This window comes from Balaenoptera borealis, assembly GCF_965194805.1.
Source record: "Balaenoptera borealis genome assembly, chromosome: 15".
Lineage (NCBI taxonomy): Eukaryota > Metazoa > Chordata > Mammalia > Artiodactyla > Balaenopteridae > Balaenoptera > Balaenoptera borealis.
Genome location: NC_138871.1, coordinates 55,409,835 through 55,426,146, shown reverse-complemented (window position 1 = coordinate 55,426,146; position 16,312 = coordinate 55,409,835). Strand labels below are relative to the sequence as shown.

Here is a 16,312-nt window from a genome sequence, read left to right as displayed (position 1 = left end):
TCTTTGGCCCCCCCACCACTCTTATTAGGCACTTACTTAGTGCCAAGTGCTTTACCTGGATCATCTCATTTAATCTTCAGAAGAAGCCTAACTTAAGAGATTTTATGACCATTTTACCGAGAAGGAAACTGAGGCTTAGAGAGGTGACATCACCCACCTTGGGAGTGAGGGGACAGGATTCAAACCCAAGCACTGAGATTCTGGAATCCGCATTCTTAGCCACAACTCCACACCTGATTTGAGGCAAACTACTTCTCTCTGTGTGTTTCACTTTTCCTCCATAGTTTTTTTTTTTTTTTTTAATTAATTAATTAATTTTTGGCTGTGTTGGGTCTTCACTCCTGCGTACAGGCTTTCTCTAGTTGCGGCGAGCAGGGGCTACTCTTTGTTGCAGTGTGCGGGCTTCTCATTGCAGTGGCTTCTCTTGTTGCGGAGCATGGGCTCTAGGCGCGGGGGCTTCAGTAGTTGTGGCTCGCGGGCTCTAGAGCGCAGGCTCAGTAGTTGTGGTGCACGGGCTTAGTTGCTCCGCGGCATGTGGAATCTTCCCGGACCAGGGCTCGAACCCGTGTCCCCTGCATTGGCAGGCGGATTCTTAACCAGTGCGCCACCAGGGAACTCCTCTGCATGGTTTTTGCAAGGAGGTTTTCAATTGGAAATTCATAAATGGGAATATAAACCAGTTGGTTTATCTGGCAGTGGATTTCTCCAGGCTCCTTGTGACGATATTGATGGATTGTCTGGAGATGTGTAGACAAGTGTGATAAATTTTGCCAAAATGTGCCAGCAACACATAAATCCTTTTTTGGCTACCCCAGCTGTTCTCTTGCAGGCATCCAGGTAGTGGAGTACGTGAATAGGAGTCTTATTTACTGGACCTGCAGGATGAAATCCCTCTTGAGATGAATCATTACTGCCTCTGGTTGAGAGGTTAGACATTTTTGTAAGGCTGGTTTAGAAGATTTCTTATTAGAAGTAAATAAGAAAGGCTGAAAGCTGTAAGGGAAAGCTCTTTGCTCATGGAAAGGGACCTTTCACATGAAGGGGCTTCCGACACCCTCCTTCCCCCCAGCAGCACTTATCTCTGCAGCAGAGTTAAGCAGGTTAATAATTTGCAGCCCTGAGAGTCTGTGGTGGGGAGGCATTTGGAATGAGCCCTGCTTGCAGACCAGCTTGTACTCACAGAGGCTGAGCCTTCTTCCGCTGGGCTGCCATCCGATTCCAGCTTATCTGCACAGTGGGAGGCTGGCAGGCGGCACGGAGCACCCTTCTCTCTCCTCTTAGTCCTCCCCCTTGCACTGGCCGTTCGGGACTTGGCTCTGCCCCGAACCTCTCAGGGCTAGAGCATTTTCAGCTGGAGAAGTCAGGAGGTTTTCTCAGAGGAGGTGGGAGCTTATATTTGTCTAGCATTTTATACTTTTCCGATCACTTTGGTTTTTACTTGCCCTTCAATTCCCTTATTTGACAAATGAGGAAACTGAGGCCCAGAGAGGTGAAGTGACCAGTGGATGAGCTGTAGAGCAGGGAGGAGACTCCAATGGCCTGGCCCCATGTCGGGGGCTCAGTGTGACCCTGAAACCACCACATGGGAAGGCTGAGCCCTGGAGTAGGGGAGTAGTATGTTCACGGCAGCTGGGGACTGGGAACCAAGATGCCCTCCTGGCTTAAGATGGAATCAGAGCATAAATGTTGGCTCTGCTCTGCCCCTATTAAGCATGGTATTGCTGGAGAGAAGCAGCTCAATTCAAAATAAAATTTACTCATTACCTGCTTTATAAACCAGCTCCGTGCTTGATGCTGGTCACTGCATCATCACTGCATGTTCTGTGTGCCATGCACTTCATTATAAATCATTCCCTCATTTAACAGTATGTGTTGTGTATTGGCCATTTGCCAGGGTATGATGGTTGATAATATGGGCCCATGTTGTGGCCATCACAGCCTATAATATTATATTATATTCTGGAGGGGGAGGTAGACAAACAGGAAATTACAATAAAGTGTGCTGAGTGGTCATGACAGTGGGAAGTAGGAGAATGTAGGGCAGGCACCTAACCTGGACACGGAGTGGGAGAGACTAGGGTACGCTTTACAGAGGAAGCAGTGATACCTAGAGCATGAGTAAGGATGAGCCAAGCGAAGAGACACAGGTGGGAGTGTTCCCAGCAGAGAGGAAGCAGGGTCACGGCACAGTGAAGCTGCTGGGAGTTGTCCAATATGGAGACATGTTGTCGGGGGCGGTGGGGGGCGGTGACAGGACGAGATGAGAGAGGTGGGTAGGAACCAGGTCATAAGCGGCATTGGAGGCCACGGTAGGATTTGGGTTTAAAAGGTCTTGGGCAGGGAAATAATTTTTGATTTGCGTTTGGAAAAATCAATCTGGTTGTGGAGAAGGGGCTTGAGTAAGGCAGGTTTGAAGGTGGAGGGACCGGGGAGGTGGATGGTACAGTGACCAGGAAAGAATGGTGGGGGCTTTGGGCCAGTGAGGGTGGTGGGGTTGCAGAGGCGTCATCAGGCCTTAGAGAGGAGTCCAGTGTGACTCCCAGGTTTCAGGTTTGAATGCTGGCTGGGTGGTGGGACCGCTTCTTGGGATGGGAGACATGGGAAGAGCAGGGGTGGAGGGGGGTGGTCTCAGTCATGTAGAGTTTGAGCTCTCTGTGAGACATCCAAGTGCTCAGTGGATAGCTGGATATAATGACATGGAACTCAGGGGAAGGTCTGGTCTGGAGATAAGACTTTGGGATTTGTTGACACGTGGACAATGCCCACAGAGGTCAGGTAGTAGTATCAGTGAGAGAACTGGGCCAGCTGAGGTGAACAAGGGGGCCAGTTGTCACTTAGCTCGTAGGGGTTGTTGTCATGTGGGAATGAGGGCCAGGTGTAGCAGGTCCTCCAACTAAAAAAATAAAAGTAAAGGAAGGCCACATAACAAATGGATAAGGCGCCACACAGGGTTCCAATTCTGACGCACCACTTATTGCCGTATGACCTCGATCAAGGTACATCATCTCCCTGTGCCTCAATTCCCCCGATGGTAAAATAGGAATAATAATGGTACATACTTTGTGGGGTTGTTTGGGGATTAAATGGTTTAACCTTTGTAAAGCACTTAGGACAGTGTGTTGCTTTTGTATAAGCATTAATACTTGTTAAATAATCAATAAATGATAGATAAATGAGTCAATACTGTTGTGAAGTGAAATGAACAGAGGGTATAAGATGGAGCCCCAAGGAGTATTAATATTTAAAAGAGTGTTGAGCAGACAGAGGAGTAGCAAACCAGAAGCAGGGTATCCTAGAGCCAAGGCGTATGAGTATTTCTAGACAACAAGGTTAGTCTGTGTTGTCAAACATGGCAGAGAGATCAGGTAATGTAAAGACCAAAGCGTCAGTTGACTCTGGCAGCAGTACCCCTAATCCTCACAGAATTCCTGCAAGGCAGGTATTATTTTATTGATGAGGAAACCAAGGTTTATGGAGGTTATGCAGATAAGCTAACTCATGCAGCTGGACAGTGGGGGAGATGGGATGGTACCCAGATGGGTCAGATTCTGGAGCCCATGATCTATGTCCTGCTTCTGGAAGAGTTAACAAAGAATTTTACCCAGGTTTCTGAAGAGCAGTGCGGTTGGTTTACTTTCCTTGCTTATAAGCAGAGGATATGGTTTTCTCTCTGTCCTTCTGAAATAGCCCGTGCTTTCTCATTCCTTCTTGAAATGGATGACCTGGGATTTATGTCATTATTAAGAGGATGTCTTATATATCATCACATGTAAGAGCAGAGCTTTTCTCTGTTCCAAACCTGGCTTTTTAGGTAAATGGGCCCAGTAACTTCAGTCATCTCAAAAGGAAAGGTTTGCCTCGAGGTTTCGAGAATTTGGATATCAGTACAGTAAGTCCCCTACATATGAACGAGTTCCGTTCCGAGAGTGCATTCGTAAGTCCAATTTGTTTGTTAAGTCCAACAAAATTAGCTTAGGTACCCAACTAATACAATCAGCTATATAATACTGTATTGGAATAGATTTATAATACTTTTCACACAAATAATACATAAAAAACAAACACAGAAAATAAAGAAAACCTTTTTAATCTTACAGTGCAGTACCTTGAAAAGTACAGCAGTACAGAACAACAGCTGGCATACAGAGGCTGGTGTGGAGTGAACAGGCAAGAAGAGTTACTGACTGGAGGAGGGACAGGGGGTGGGAGATGGTAGAGCTGAAGCTGCAATTTCACTCATGCCTGATGTTGACGGCATAGGTTCTGGTTCCTTGGTGGATTCAGTTCTATCTACCCTCTTGAAAAAACGATCCAGTGATGTCTGGGTAGTAGCTCTCATCCTCTTCCCGTATCTCCAGTAAAGATAGTGTACTACTGTACTCTATACAGTACTGTACAGTAAAGTACACAAAAGCACAACCACATGTAGAGGAGGCATGCACATGACAATGTACGCCAGACACATGAACTAACTTACGTGACTGGACATGTGAACGCACGTTCACATCTTTCAAAGTTCGCAACTTGAAGGTTCATATATAGGGGACTTGGTGTAATGCTGAACTGATTCCTTTTTCACTCAGAGCAGCAAGTTGTTTAAGGAGAAAAGAATGAAAACGTGTCTGGTGGAAAAACCAGGACTGTGTGATGTCATGGGAGTTAGTCAGAAATCGGGAACACAGTGTACTGTCCCCAGAGTCCTGTTGTCCCTACATGGGTCACCCAGACCTGGCAGAACCAGGCTCCTTGCCCATTTCCGCATCCAGCCCCTGGGGGAGCTTAATTGGCATAAAGAGAGGGTTAACCATTAAAATCTGGAGCTGTCTTTTTTCACCTGCTTGAGAATAAATAGCACGAAGCAAATCTTTTTCAAGAGCAAATTTTGGATTATCTGGGTGAAAACCTCAGCGTTTAAAATGACTCTCAAAAACAAGCATCCAACTTTTGCTGTTTTGTTTCATCAAACAATGATAACATCTCTTCCTGGACTACAGTGAACATCCCTGCCGGGGCCGTATGCCTACGCTGGGGTACACATTCCTCATTCTTTAATGTTGGGTTAATAGTTAGCAATGCTGAGATCCCCAAAGTGAATGAGGACCCAATGAAGAAAATGAGTAGCTTTATTTTAGGAAATCACTGATCAAAAGCTTAATGTTTACAGCAGCATGGTGTTTAATGTTTTCCCACATTTTTTCAGAGGCTGCTTGGATGGATTACAGTTATTTGTGCCCCACCCCCACCTAGAGCCACTTCCAGTGTTCTCGCTTGTAGAGAACAGCGCCACCTGGGGGTAGACCCGGTTTGTGTGGGATCTGAAGCTTGTAAGAATTGGGGGACTTTTTGAAATGAAAAAAAAAAAAGAGTAGAAAATTAGGTACAGAAAAATGAGTGCTCATTTAGAATGAAAAAGGAATGTGGGTAGGAGCCCATGCAGTGAAGGGTCCTGAAACTTCAGCTTCGTTAGCTTCATGCTAAGTGGGCCCTTAGAGCCCACTACAAATGAGGCAATTCTGCAGATCCTGTTCTACAAATGAGGCGCCTTCATATCTAGCGACTTCTCCAGCTGAATCTCTAACCAACTGCCTTCCCTTCCTGCCATCCTGCTGCGCTGACCTGCCTGGCAAATCCTGCTCTTTCACCCCCTTGTGTAAGCTTTGTGTAACCAAAGCTCCTTTCCTTCACAGTTTCATGGTGTCTGTGATTTAAATATTTTTGCATTAATATTTGTCCAGCTAAGGATTCTAAAAAAATCCGTGAGACCTAGGACTGTGTCTAGATTGTGTTGTATTTTGCTCATGGTTCTAGTTCCAAGGCTTATTAGCTAAGTGCCTGGTCCCTAGTTGGAACCCAAATACTTATTGAATGAATGAATGAATGTGTGAAGAAGGATGCTAGTTAAGAATAAATTTGTGGGGTTTGTGCCCCAAAGAAAAATTCCACTGGGTGAGGCCAGCTTAAGGGTATGTGGGTCAACTGTGTTCAAGATGAGGACTGTCAGCAGCAGAGCCTGCTCTTAGATTTGAAAGATTTGTTCGAGCTTTGCCATTCAAAGTCTCACCTTGAAGAGGCTGACATCAGCCTTGCGTTCAGCCTGTAGAAACCTTTGGGAGCCTTGGGACTTCCCTGGGGGTGCACTGGATAAGACTCTGCGCTCCCAATGCAGGGGGCTGGGTTCGATCCCTGGTCAGGGAACTAGATCCCACGTGCATGCCGCAACTAAGAGTTCACATGCCACAACTAAGGAGCCTGTGAGCCACAACTAAGGAGCCCACCTGTTGCAACTAAGACCCAGTGCAACCAAATAAGTAAATAAATATTTAAAAAAAGAGAAACTTTTGGGAGCCTTGAACGGTAGCACTCCAGACTCCATATGCACATGTAGATACAAGAAGCACACTTTGAATCAAGCAAGTGATTCTGGGAACAGTTCTTATTTGGGATCTATAGCTCTGTTCCCCATACTAGGTGAAAATTGGCTTCTTCACTCCACTACTTTAAATTACAGGTGGTTCTGCTCTAATGTGATATACACATTCCTATAAAACCTTCCTTTCAGCAAGGATTGAGCTGAAAGGAGAGCAGGGAGAGCCACTGTCCCTTTGCAGGAGGGTGGCTTTTGGTGGGTGCAGGAGTAGGCCCAGCTGGGAGGGGTTGGCATGGGAGGGGAGCTGAGACTAGGCCCTCTGCTTTTCAAGGTCACCTGGTCCTCCTAACCACCCCAATACAGGCCAAGTCATCCTGTGCTTCCATCCTTGACTCATGCTGTACCCAAAACAGTCCAGAATGTTCTTCTAGAGTCACTTCCTGATCATATCCCACCAGCCAAGTTCAAGCTCTAGCTTTTCCTTGCTTGGCTGTGCCCACCCATATTAAATTTGATCTTCTTGGAGGTCCAACAGTCATGCAGAGGAATCTCCTCTCATGATTTTGAACCGTGTCCTGCCTTGTGTTAGGTAACCCTCTCATGTCTCATGTGTCCCCAACTACTCTGTAGATGCCTCGAAGCCAGGGAACATGCTGTACTTCTTCGGTGTCCCAACAGTATCACACCATGTTTGACTCATTCAGGCTTGATACCTCATTCTTTGATTCCACGACTGGTTCACTAAGTAACAGTTGCTGGGTCAGTGGCAAGGGAAGCAGAAATGAAAGCTGCAGTCTTTCCCTCCAGAATCTCCCAGTCTGGTGGAAGAACCCTTCATGCCTGGGCGCTTAATTGGTGATTTTCTCCGTTCAGAGTGACCTTGAAGGAACTGGGCATGGGGCAGATGAGCTACGTTCCCAGTTTCTCTTGAGTCCTATCTTTCATTTTGAGTGGATTCTTTAAACTTTGGGAACATGCTCATAGCATCAATTACAAATGTAACATTCTGAATTCAAACGTGAGAGAAGAATGGGAGCCCATAAATGCAGTTATTCAAAGTTCATTATGCTCAGACACTGTGGTGCTAAATAGGTAAGAATACGAGTGCTGTGCTTGTTTTATATGTGGAGGTGACTCTTTATGATGGAAGCCATTAACAGACGAGGCCTTTATTAAACCTTATGACAACAATGTGTGGTTAACGTAACCAAGTGTTTCGCTTCTTCATGTTTAGGAAATTATACAGTTTTGGCTCTCAAAGGGTGTCGATGGCTTTAGCTTCGATGCTGTTCAATTTCTTCTAGAAGCAAAGCATCTGAGAGACGAGGCCCAAGTGAATAAGACCCAAATCCCGGTAAAGTTTTAAACATATATGTATATATATGTTTTAAAAATATATTTTAAAATAAATATATATTTATATATTTTAAAATGTTATATATGTATATATTTTCTTTTCTGAAAATATCAGTGTTGTCTTTTTTAGCCTGAGACACCACTTACCAGAGGCAAGTGTTTTGAATCATTTTCTTTAGAAAATACAGAGGAGTTTCAAATGGACATGACCAGATATTTCCTTCCACTGCTTCCTCCTGAGTGATCCCTAGAGGAGTCCTTCGAAGACGAGGTTTCTGGAGGGCATGGACAGTGTGGACTCCACCGAAGGCCATAACTTACCGTGATTTTGTCAATCACTCAAGCTCAGGGGAGGCGGCCTAAATTCCCCAAGTGCTTTTGTAGTCATTAAAGGACACGTAGGTAGAAGGGAAGGGAACTAACACTTGCTGAGTGTCAATTGTATGCTATTTGTTGTTTCCATTTAACTCTCTCAACATCTTGTGAGGTTTCATGATCCCCATTTAGCAAATCTTAGAGAAATTTATCAGGGTGACAGAGGTGATAAACAGAATTACCACCCAAGCCTATCTGCTACGGAATTTGGGCTCTTTGTGCTTCCACACCAGTGGTTCTCAACCTTCCTCCCATGTCACACGTGAGAGAGTAACGATCCCATGGCCCTCTCACTCCTCTAGTTGACCACCATTCTACAGTCACTCTGTTTTCAATGGCCAAGGAGACAGTAGTCCTAAAATGCATTCCAAAATAACGGATTTGTACATTTACACAATGAAATGTCAAAATAAATGAATTGTAGTGACACAGCAATATGGGTCAATCTTAGTGATATAACGTGTAGCAAAAAAATCTAAAATTATTATATGTAGCATGATGCCCTTTTTAGAAAGTAAAATTAAATTCATACGGTCACCAGCTTGATAGTCCTGTCTGAGTAACAAAGGGAAGCTGGCCATGCATGGGCTAATTATGAGACCATGTCATGAACCAAAGTTTATGATTAAGCTTTTTTTTTTTTTGCACGATTTCCAGTAGAAGGGAAAAATGAAGGGGAAAAAAGGTTGTGTATTAGCCAGTTGTCCCAAAGAGAAGCTCTTATCCTTGGAGAAGAAATTCTTCTGGTAATTATAATGACATGTCCTAAGACAGGCATATGTTTCCAGTCAAGACAAATGATCAGAACAATGGGTTTTGTGTGCTATCCAAGAAAAACTTAAAGAACATGTAATTTCCGGAAGACATCTAAGATTTCAAAAAACTTCCCTTGATCTAGCAAGGGAAAATCACTTATAAAAAAAGGGTCCACTGAGTGGATAGCAACTCATGGACTCTCTAGCCTGTCCACGTCCTAACCCAGGACTTACAAACTGAGCCTGTATTAGACATAGTTTTTTACTTTGATTCCAGAAGATTACTGTAACCCTAGGAAGGCAGAGAATGAGTATCACAAAAAATTACTACAACCCTGGAAAAGTGTTAACGGTAAGAATAAAGGACAGAAATGGTAAAGAAACAAATTTAAATGCATGATATTAATAGTTTTGTAAGCAGATAATGTAATAATACACTCTATAATCATTAAGATAATTTGTTTTGTTTGCCTTTAAAAATGTCTGGAGCATTTGGGACAATAAAATGTTTAGGAGGATTTTATTAAATACATTTGTAATTAATGTTTAGGTGTTCGGTAAAATTTAACTTGTTTACTAGATTTATAGTTAATAATTTAAACACAAAATGAAACACTAATAGTTTCTAATGTTCTTTTCCATCCACAAATTCCCTTGAGCAGCAAAAGTCCTAGGACCATCTTTGAGCATGTGTGTCTCGGCTTGAGCCCTTTGAAGAGACAGTCCATATTCACATGAGGCCAGCTATGGGCATTTGACATTTGACATGATGGTAACCATGCTGTCCTGTTTTCAAAGGACACAGTCACTCACTACTCGGAGCTGTACCATGACTTCACCACCACACAGGTGGGAATGCACGACATTGTCCGCAGCTTCCGGCAGACAATGGACCAATACAGCAGGGAGCCTGGGAGATACAGGTAACCACGGGCGCAGTGTGTGATCTGCACTTTATCCCTCACAACCAAGCATTCTTAAGAGATTCAGTTATAATTTAATAAACCGCATAATTACAATGTATCATAACTCAGTTATGCTAGGGCCTGGTATAGTCTCTCATGTTCCTTAAATTTGCTGATTTTGTTTCCTCTTCTGTAAAATGATGCTAATCCCACAGTACTTATTCACAGGAATTTTGTGAAAATTAAAAGATAATATATTGTCCAAAGGTTAGTCATTAACCATTACTATTTTTTATCATTATTTGACCTGTTAGCATGCAGATGTTCCAACTAAACTGTTAACTGTTAGGTTAGTTAACCTAAGTCTCAGTTTTCTCAACAATTAAAAAGTGATAATGACACCCCCATAAGGTTGTTGTGAGATTACATGAGATAATGTCTGTGAAGGACTTAAAACAATGCCTGGCACATAATAAACACTCAATGAACTTAACTCTTATTGTGTTTATATAGATTACCCAACAGAATCAGTGGAAAAGGAGTTCAAGAAATTTCTTCTCCTTAAAGTAGGCCCTCTGATCACTATTCCCATTTTACAGATGAGGAGACTGAGACTCTGAGCATGCAGGTAATGGTCACATAGGTAGTGGCCGCAGAGATGGGACTGGAACTGAAACACGTGAGCTCCAGATACTATGTTACTTATCTACTAATGTAATGTCTCAAACAGCTAAAACAAGCATTGATGTGGGTCATTTCAGGCGAATATGTCTTCCCTGAAGAGTGTTTGGTTTTCAACAACTGAGAGTGCACCCCAATAATAAAGTGAGACTTTATAGGGATTCCAATACAAGGGGAATTTTGGGGGAACCCCTCTTACCTTATATGCAGACATATACTGTACATTCTAAGTGGAGTGATGAGAATTGCTAACTAAAGTCTTCCTGGAAGTTACTGAGTTTCATTCAGAGTTAGAAAGAAAAGAACAGTATTGACTGAGATCCAAACGTGATTCTTTTAGACATGGCTTAGTATTAGGCTAGTCTTTGGGTTTAATATGACGATAAATTGCCAGGTGACCCAGTTTGCCATTTCTTGGTATCTGGCTTGATTCTGCTTCCTAGTGAGCCCTAGCCAATACGGTTAATAGTACGCATTCACCTCCCAACATCCTGTTCATGAGACACAGCAGCTGCAAAGCGCTTTCCCAGTCTCCTGACAGGCCCTGATGTCACTGCACTGCCAACTCTTACAGGTTCATGGGGACTGAAGCCCATGGAGAAAACATTGCCAAGACCATGACGTACTATGGTCTGCCTTTTATCCAAGAAGCAGATTTTCCCTTCAACAGTTACTTCGGTAAACTAGACATGCCTTCTGGGAACAGTGTGTTTGAGGTTATCACATCGTGGATGGAAAACATGCCAGAAGGAAAATGGCCTAATTGGATGGTAAGTCCTTATGCCCAGCTCAGCATACGGTGCTGGTGTGCTTGCTGAATAGTCCTCTGAAACAAGGGGCACATTTGTCTCTAAGTGACCTTCACCTTTCCTTCATTTTGTGATTGTTTAGTGAGCCAGATGCATCCCAGCTCCTGACCAGGTTCTTGTCATTCTTCATTCTTTTCCTTCTGGTTCTGAGACTAGATAATTTCAACTGATCTGTCTCATTTGCTGATTCCTTGGTCAGTTCAAATCTGTCCAGCCTGTCTAGGGAATTTTTCACTTCCTTTATTGTACTTTTCAACTGTAATTTTTGCTTTTTCCATAATTTCTCTTTATTAACAGTACCTATTTGATAAGGCATTGTTCTCATACTTGTAAGAATCCTGTAGACATCGTTCAGGTTTTGATCACACGTGTAATAGTTGATTTAATGTCACTGTCCACTAAGTCCAGTGTTGTTTGGGTTTCTTCAGCCAAGTTTTCTGTTGATGCTTTTCCCCCCTCTGTATGGGCCATACTTTCCTGGTTCTTTGCATGTCTTGTATTTTTTGTTGTTGTTGAAACTGGATATTTTAAATAGTAACTGTAGAAATTTTGGAAATCACATTCTCCCCTCTCCAGTGTTTGTTTCTTCAGTGACTTTCTTGGATTAATTCTATAAACTCTGTGTTACTTGTTGTGTGCGACCATTGAAGTCTCTGCTTGGTCAGCTAATGACTGTTAAGATTCCTTAGATGCCTTGAACGTGTTAAGTCTCCCAGCCTTTGCTGAGGGGCTGTGTGCGGGGCGGGCATGCTTTCAACACTTTGGCAGGCAGCTCACAGCTCCGCCTTAGTGTTTCCTTTCTGCTTGAGTTTCAGGGTTAGCCGGAGAGGAGAGATTAGATTCTTGGGGCTTCCCTGGCTACCTGTGCAGCCCTGTGCATGTGTGTAGGCGTCTAGATTCCAGGAAAATGCCAGAGCCTTTCAAAGCCCTTTATGGTCATCTTATTCCTAACTTTAAAGTTTTTTGGTCAGTCTCTGTTTAGCCCAGGTTGGTAACACCACCTCAGGCAAGTATAATGATAATCAATTGCTGCTGATTGTTTTTGGCAAATGCCTTGGGGATAAGACAATCTGCACATTTAGCTTTGAGTCAGATCAGATAAAGAAAAAACCCAACCAAAAGTGAGCTGCTAGAAAGGTCAAACAGTGCCAGTTCTCTAGAGATGGAGATTTTGATGAACTCAAAACCTATTTTGGTCCTCCAGTGGCTACTAGGCTGCTGGTTTTTACATTTTCTGTTGGTTTTCAAGGCTATCTTGAATCTGAGGGGAGGGGCATGAGATTATGGCCAGTTAAAATGATACAAAGCTTGCTGTTCTGAGATCCAGCTGTTTTTCTTGAACACTCCTTGTATTGTTGTAAGCCTTTCATTTCCAAGTTCTGAAAAAGTGGATTTTTACAGTTTTTGCCAGCATTCTCCTTGCTTTCATGGTAGAGATTTTTTTGAGGTCCTTACTCCACCATTCCAGAAGTACCCCCTCTCTATACAAATTTTATAATGTAGTTGTAGCACATTTTTTCATATACTCATAGTCTCATATCACAGGCAACTGGACCTCAGCTTGTGAGAGGCCCTGATCTCTGTCCAATGCTGATCTTGATTTCAGTTCTGAGAAAGAAAAGTGATCTAGGTTCAGAAGACTTGAGAAATCACAGGGTTTCTTGTCAGATGCTTTGGAGATAATGAAAAGGAATAAATGGTGGAAAAGTTTGACCTAATTTTCTGGCCATAAAAATAGAAGAATACAATGGTCTATAAAAAGATAATTGTAAAGATAGTTTCAGTAAATCTAAAGAATAAAAAAAGCAAGCTCCCTTTTTCCTGAATTCTAACAACCAAGTTTATATTCTCAGACTCAAGTTCAAAGTTTGGTTCTGCCTCATGACCTTGACCTGAATAAATGATGCAGTTTCTCAGAGCTTGTTTCATCATTTGTAAAATGGAAAGGTTAGGTGATTTAAATAAACTCTTAAATAAGGACTAGATGTTAAAATATGTAATCAGAACATTTAACAAAGAAATATATTTAAAAATAGGAAGTCCTATAGAAAATTTCTTCTTAGACTGTTAAATATTTTTGTAAAAGCTGATTTACCTTTTAACTTAAAAATTTTTTTGAATAGTTCAAAAATCACACACACACACAAAGGGACAGATCAGAAGTCTTTCTCTCACCCCGCTCCCCTCCACCTGTTCCCTCCTTGGAGGAAACACTTGTTTCCTTTCCTGTCAATATTCTCTTATCCAAATGTGCAAAAATATTAATATGTACCCTCATAAATTTCGTCTTATTTGCAATATGAATGTGAAATAAGCTGTTATCACCATTTTGTTGATCATAATGGCCAAGTCAGTCAGATGGTCAATTGTACAGCAAGGAGCTGGGTTAGGACTCAAATGCAGGCTTGCTGATACAAAGGTACCCATGGTTAACCACGTTTTTCTGCCTGAAGGACGTTTTGTGAAATAGGGTAAATCTTTCAGAAAACTCTGTATAGAGCTGTGCTCTTAAAAAAAAGTATCTGCCTTTCAGACTGGTGGACCAGACAATGACCGGCTGACTTCTCGTCTGGGGAAACAATATGTCAACATCATGAACATGCTTGTATTCACACTGCCTGGAACTCCCATAACTTACTACGGGGAAGAAATAGGAATGAGAAATATTTTAGCCACGAATCTCAATGAAACCTATGATGTTGTAAGTTAATATAACTTAACCATGCACCACACCAAATCCTCATTTTTTGCCAAATCAGAAAATTTACTATTTCTATTCTGCTGCTGAAAATCATGATTACTTAGCTTTTGTTTCTCACTGTTAGGCAGTGAGAATTTTTCAGCTTTCTTGATTGGGGAAATGCTGCTTGCTGAGCCACACAACTGAATTTCTTGTGTAGAGCCCAGGATCTGCATTTCAAAGATGTTTTCCAGCTGATTCTCAGGTGCACTAAAATTTAAGAAGCCATGTTTTGAGTTTCGAATGCCCTCTACCTGAAATGGAGTTAAGAACATTTATTATAGTGCTTGTCTGTATTGCTAGATCTTGCTTGGCCATAACATAAAAGGAAGAATCTTTGTGCTAACAAATGTAATGGACAGCCTTAGGCCTGAGAAGTTTAAATTTTGTTTTTGTTTGAGGCCATGGATCTCACAATTATGTTGCTGGGCAGATGAAAGACCTTGAAGCTATAATTTGTATGGTTAGCTTTCAATTGTGAGATCCAATTTCCCTAATATTTAGTCACAATGAAACCTTTTCTATTTGAGCTCCTAAATTTGTGTGTGCACTCATGCGATAACCAGGCTAAAAAGGATACAATCTAGGCTCACCTGTACATGGCTGCATGCCTGAATTCACCGATCACTGTATCACATTATAATGAGTTTGTAAATGGCACATTTTGAAATCCTACATTACGCATTTTTAGGGAAAAGCAGCAAAGATTCCAAGCATGTATCAATGTTCAGTTAGTAGTTTATTCACACTCAAGATGTCATTAACTATTTTCCGATTTAAAGTGTAAAACTGGTTTATGTACTGAATATTAAGGCCTTTTCCTTATGAATGCTAATGAATTTGAGTACTAGCTGAGAAATACAGGGAATTAAATACTTCTGAAGTAAATCATGGCCAAATTACATTTCTTTTAATAATCAGATCACTGTTTTTTTCTTTACGGTCTTTTGACATAGGATACTCTTCTCTCAAAGTCACCAATGCAGTGGGACAATAGCTCAAATGCTGGTTTTTCTGAAGGCAATCACACCTGGTTACCCACCAGTTCAGATTACCACACTGTGAATGTTGATGTAAGTATCAATGAAAATTTCATGCTAACTCCAGAACAGGAAATGAGTTTCTGTTGCTGACAACATACACTCACCTTGAGTTGTCTAAAACCTTAACTGATGCTCTTTAAATCAATCACATAGACTTCTTTTGCAGTTTTCGTTTTTAAGGAGTTTGCGAATCATGTTTTTGTGAAAATACAAACTGGTGCAGAAGTGTACCATATGAAGTATCATACAGAATATACAACTCTTCATTGGAATGACTTTGAGCTATGAAATATTAAGAACATTTTATGGAGGGCTTTCAGCAAGCCTGCTATCCTTTCTCTGTTCCCACCCCTCAAAAGGAAGGAAAGAAAGTAAGAGATCGATCAATCAATCTAGGGTAAGATTCTTGAGAGCAAGGCTGTTTACCTACAGAAACTGAAACATGAATAATCCCTAAAAGTAGCTGTTCCGGAAAAGCATACCCTTCAGCTTTTGCCTATACTGTTTTCTGTTCTCATGGTGATCAACTTTGCCAAGTTCAGCAAACAAATTTCTTAAACAGGAATGCATTAATTCCAGCAAAGTGCTAAATACATTTCCTTAGACCAGAAAAATATGAAATGGCTTCAGGTGAGTTTCAGCTGTTTTCACTGGAAAACACAATCTAAACTACTTAAGGGGGAGAGAAATTACTGGCATCACATGAGGATACAAGTTTTATAGCATCTACTAAGTATTTTGAAAACACTCCCCAGATTATTCTGATACAGAACTTCAGGCAAACCCTCCTGTTCCCACATCTCCCTGATCCAAGCACCCCAGGGATAACTTTGTTTTATATGGTCATAGGTCCTTGAAACACAAAAATTGTATATTAACATTTGTGTTTTGGATTAAGTGCACTTACTGATTTTCATTACGTCCAAATGTCCTAAATATTCCCATAGGCCAATTTGAATCCAATATGTAAGAAATCCTACATAAAAAAGTACAGCAGCAAAGATGGAAAAATGTAAATGCAAATTAAAATAATGGTCAGATTAGTCAAGTCATTAAAATGATCATGAGTAGTGAGTGCTTGGAGGGATGCTAAATCATAATCAAATAACTGGAAGTCCCAGGCAATGCCCTTTTAATAAAACACCTCCATAATAGCCCTAGAACAAGGCAGGAATTTAAGTACTTTCTAGAAGATAGAAAGTAAAATTAAGATTACAAAGAAACAAGAGCATAGAAACCATAATCTAAAATACACAGGAGAAAACAGCACTGACAGGTACA

General features: G+C 41.7%; 1 protein-coding gene and 1 long non-coding RNA gene across 2 annotated transcripts in view; one reads left to right on the top strand and one right to left on the bottom strand.

The window, feature by feature from the left end:
• The window catches only part of LOC309612548, a 440,985-nt gene that overhangs the window by 36,791 nt on the left and 387,882 nt on the right, over positions 1-16,312 (bottom strand). The gene's annotated exons all lie outside the window — the stretch shown is intronic.
• The window catches only part of SLC3A1 (solute carrier family 3 member 1), a 31,552-nt gene that overhangs the window by 9,829 nt on the left and 5,411 nt on the right, over positions 1-16,312 (top strand). Inside the window, exons 5-9 of the mRNA XM_082358166.1 lie at positions 7,602-7,721; positions 9,652-9,776; positions 11,014-11,209; positions 13,782-13,949; positions 14,945-15,061. Of these exons, the coding sequence (XP_082214292.1) occupies positions 7,602-7,721; positions 9,652-9,776; positions 11,014-11,209; positions 13,782-13,949; positions 14,945-15,061 (726 nt within the window). The remainder of the gene's footprint in view (positions 1-7,601; positions 7,722-9,651; positions 9,777-11,013; positions 11,210-13,781; positions 13,950-14,944; positions 15,062-16,312) is intronic.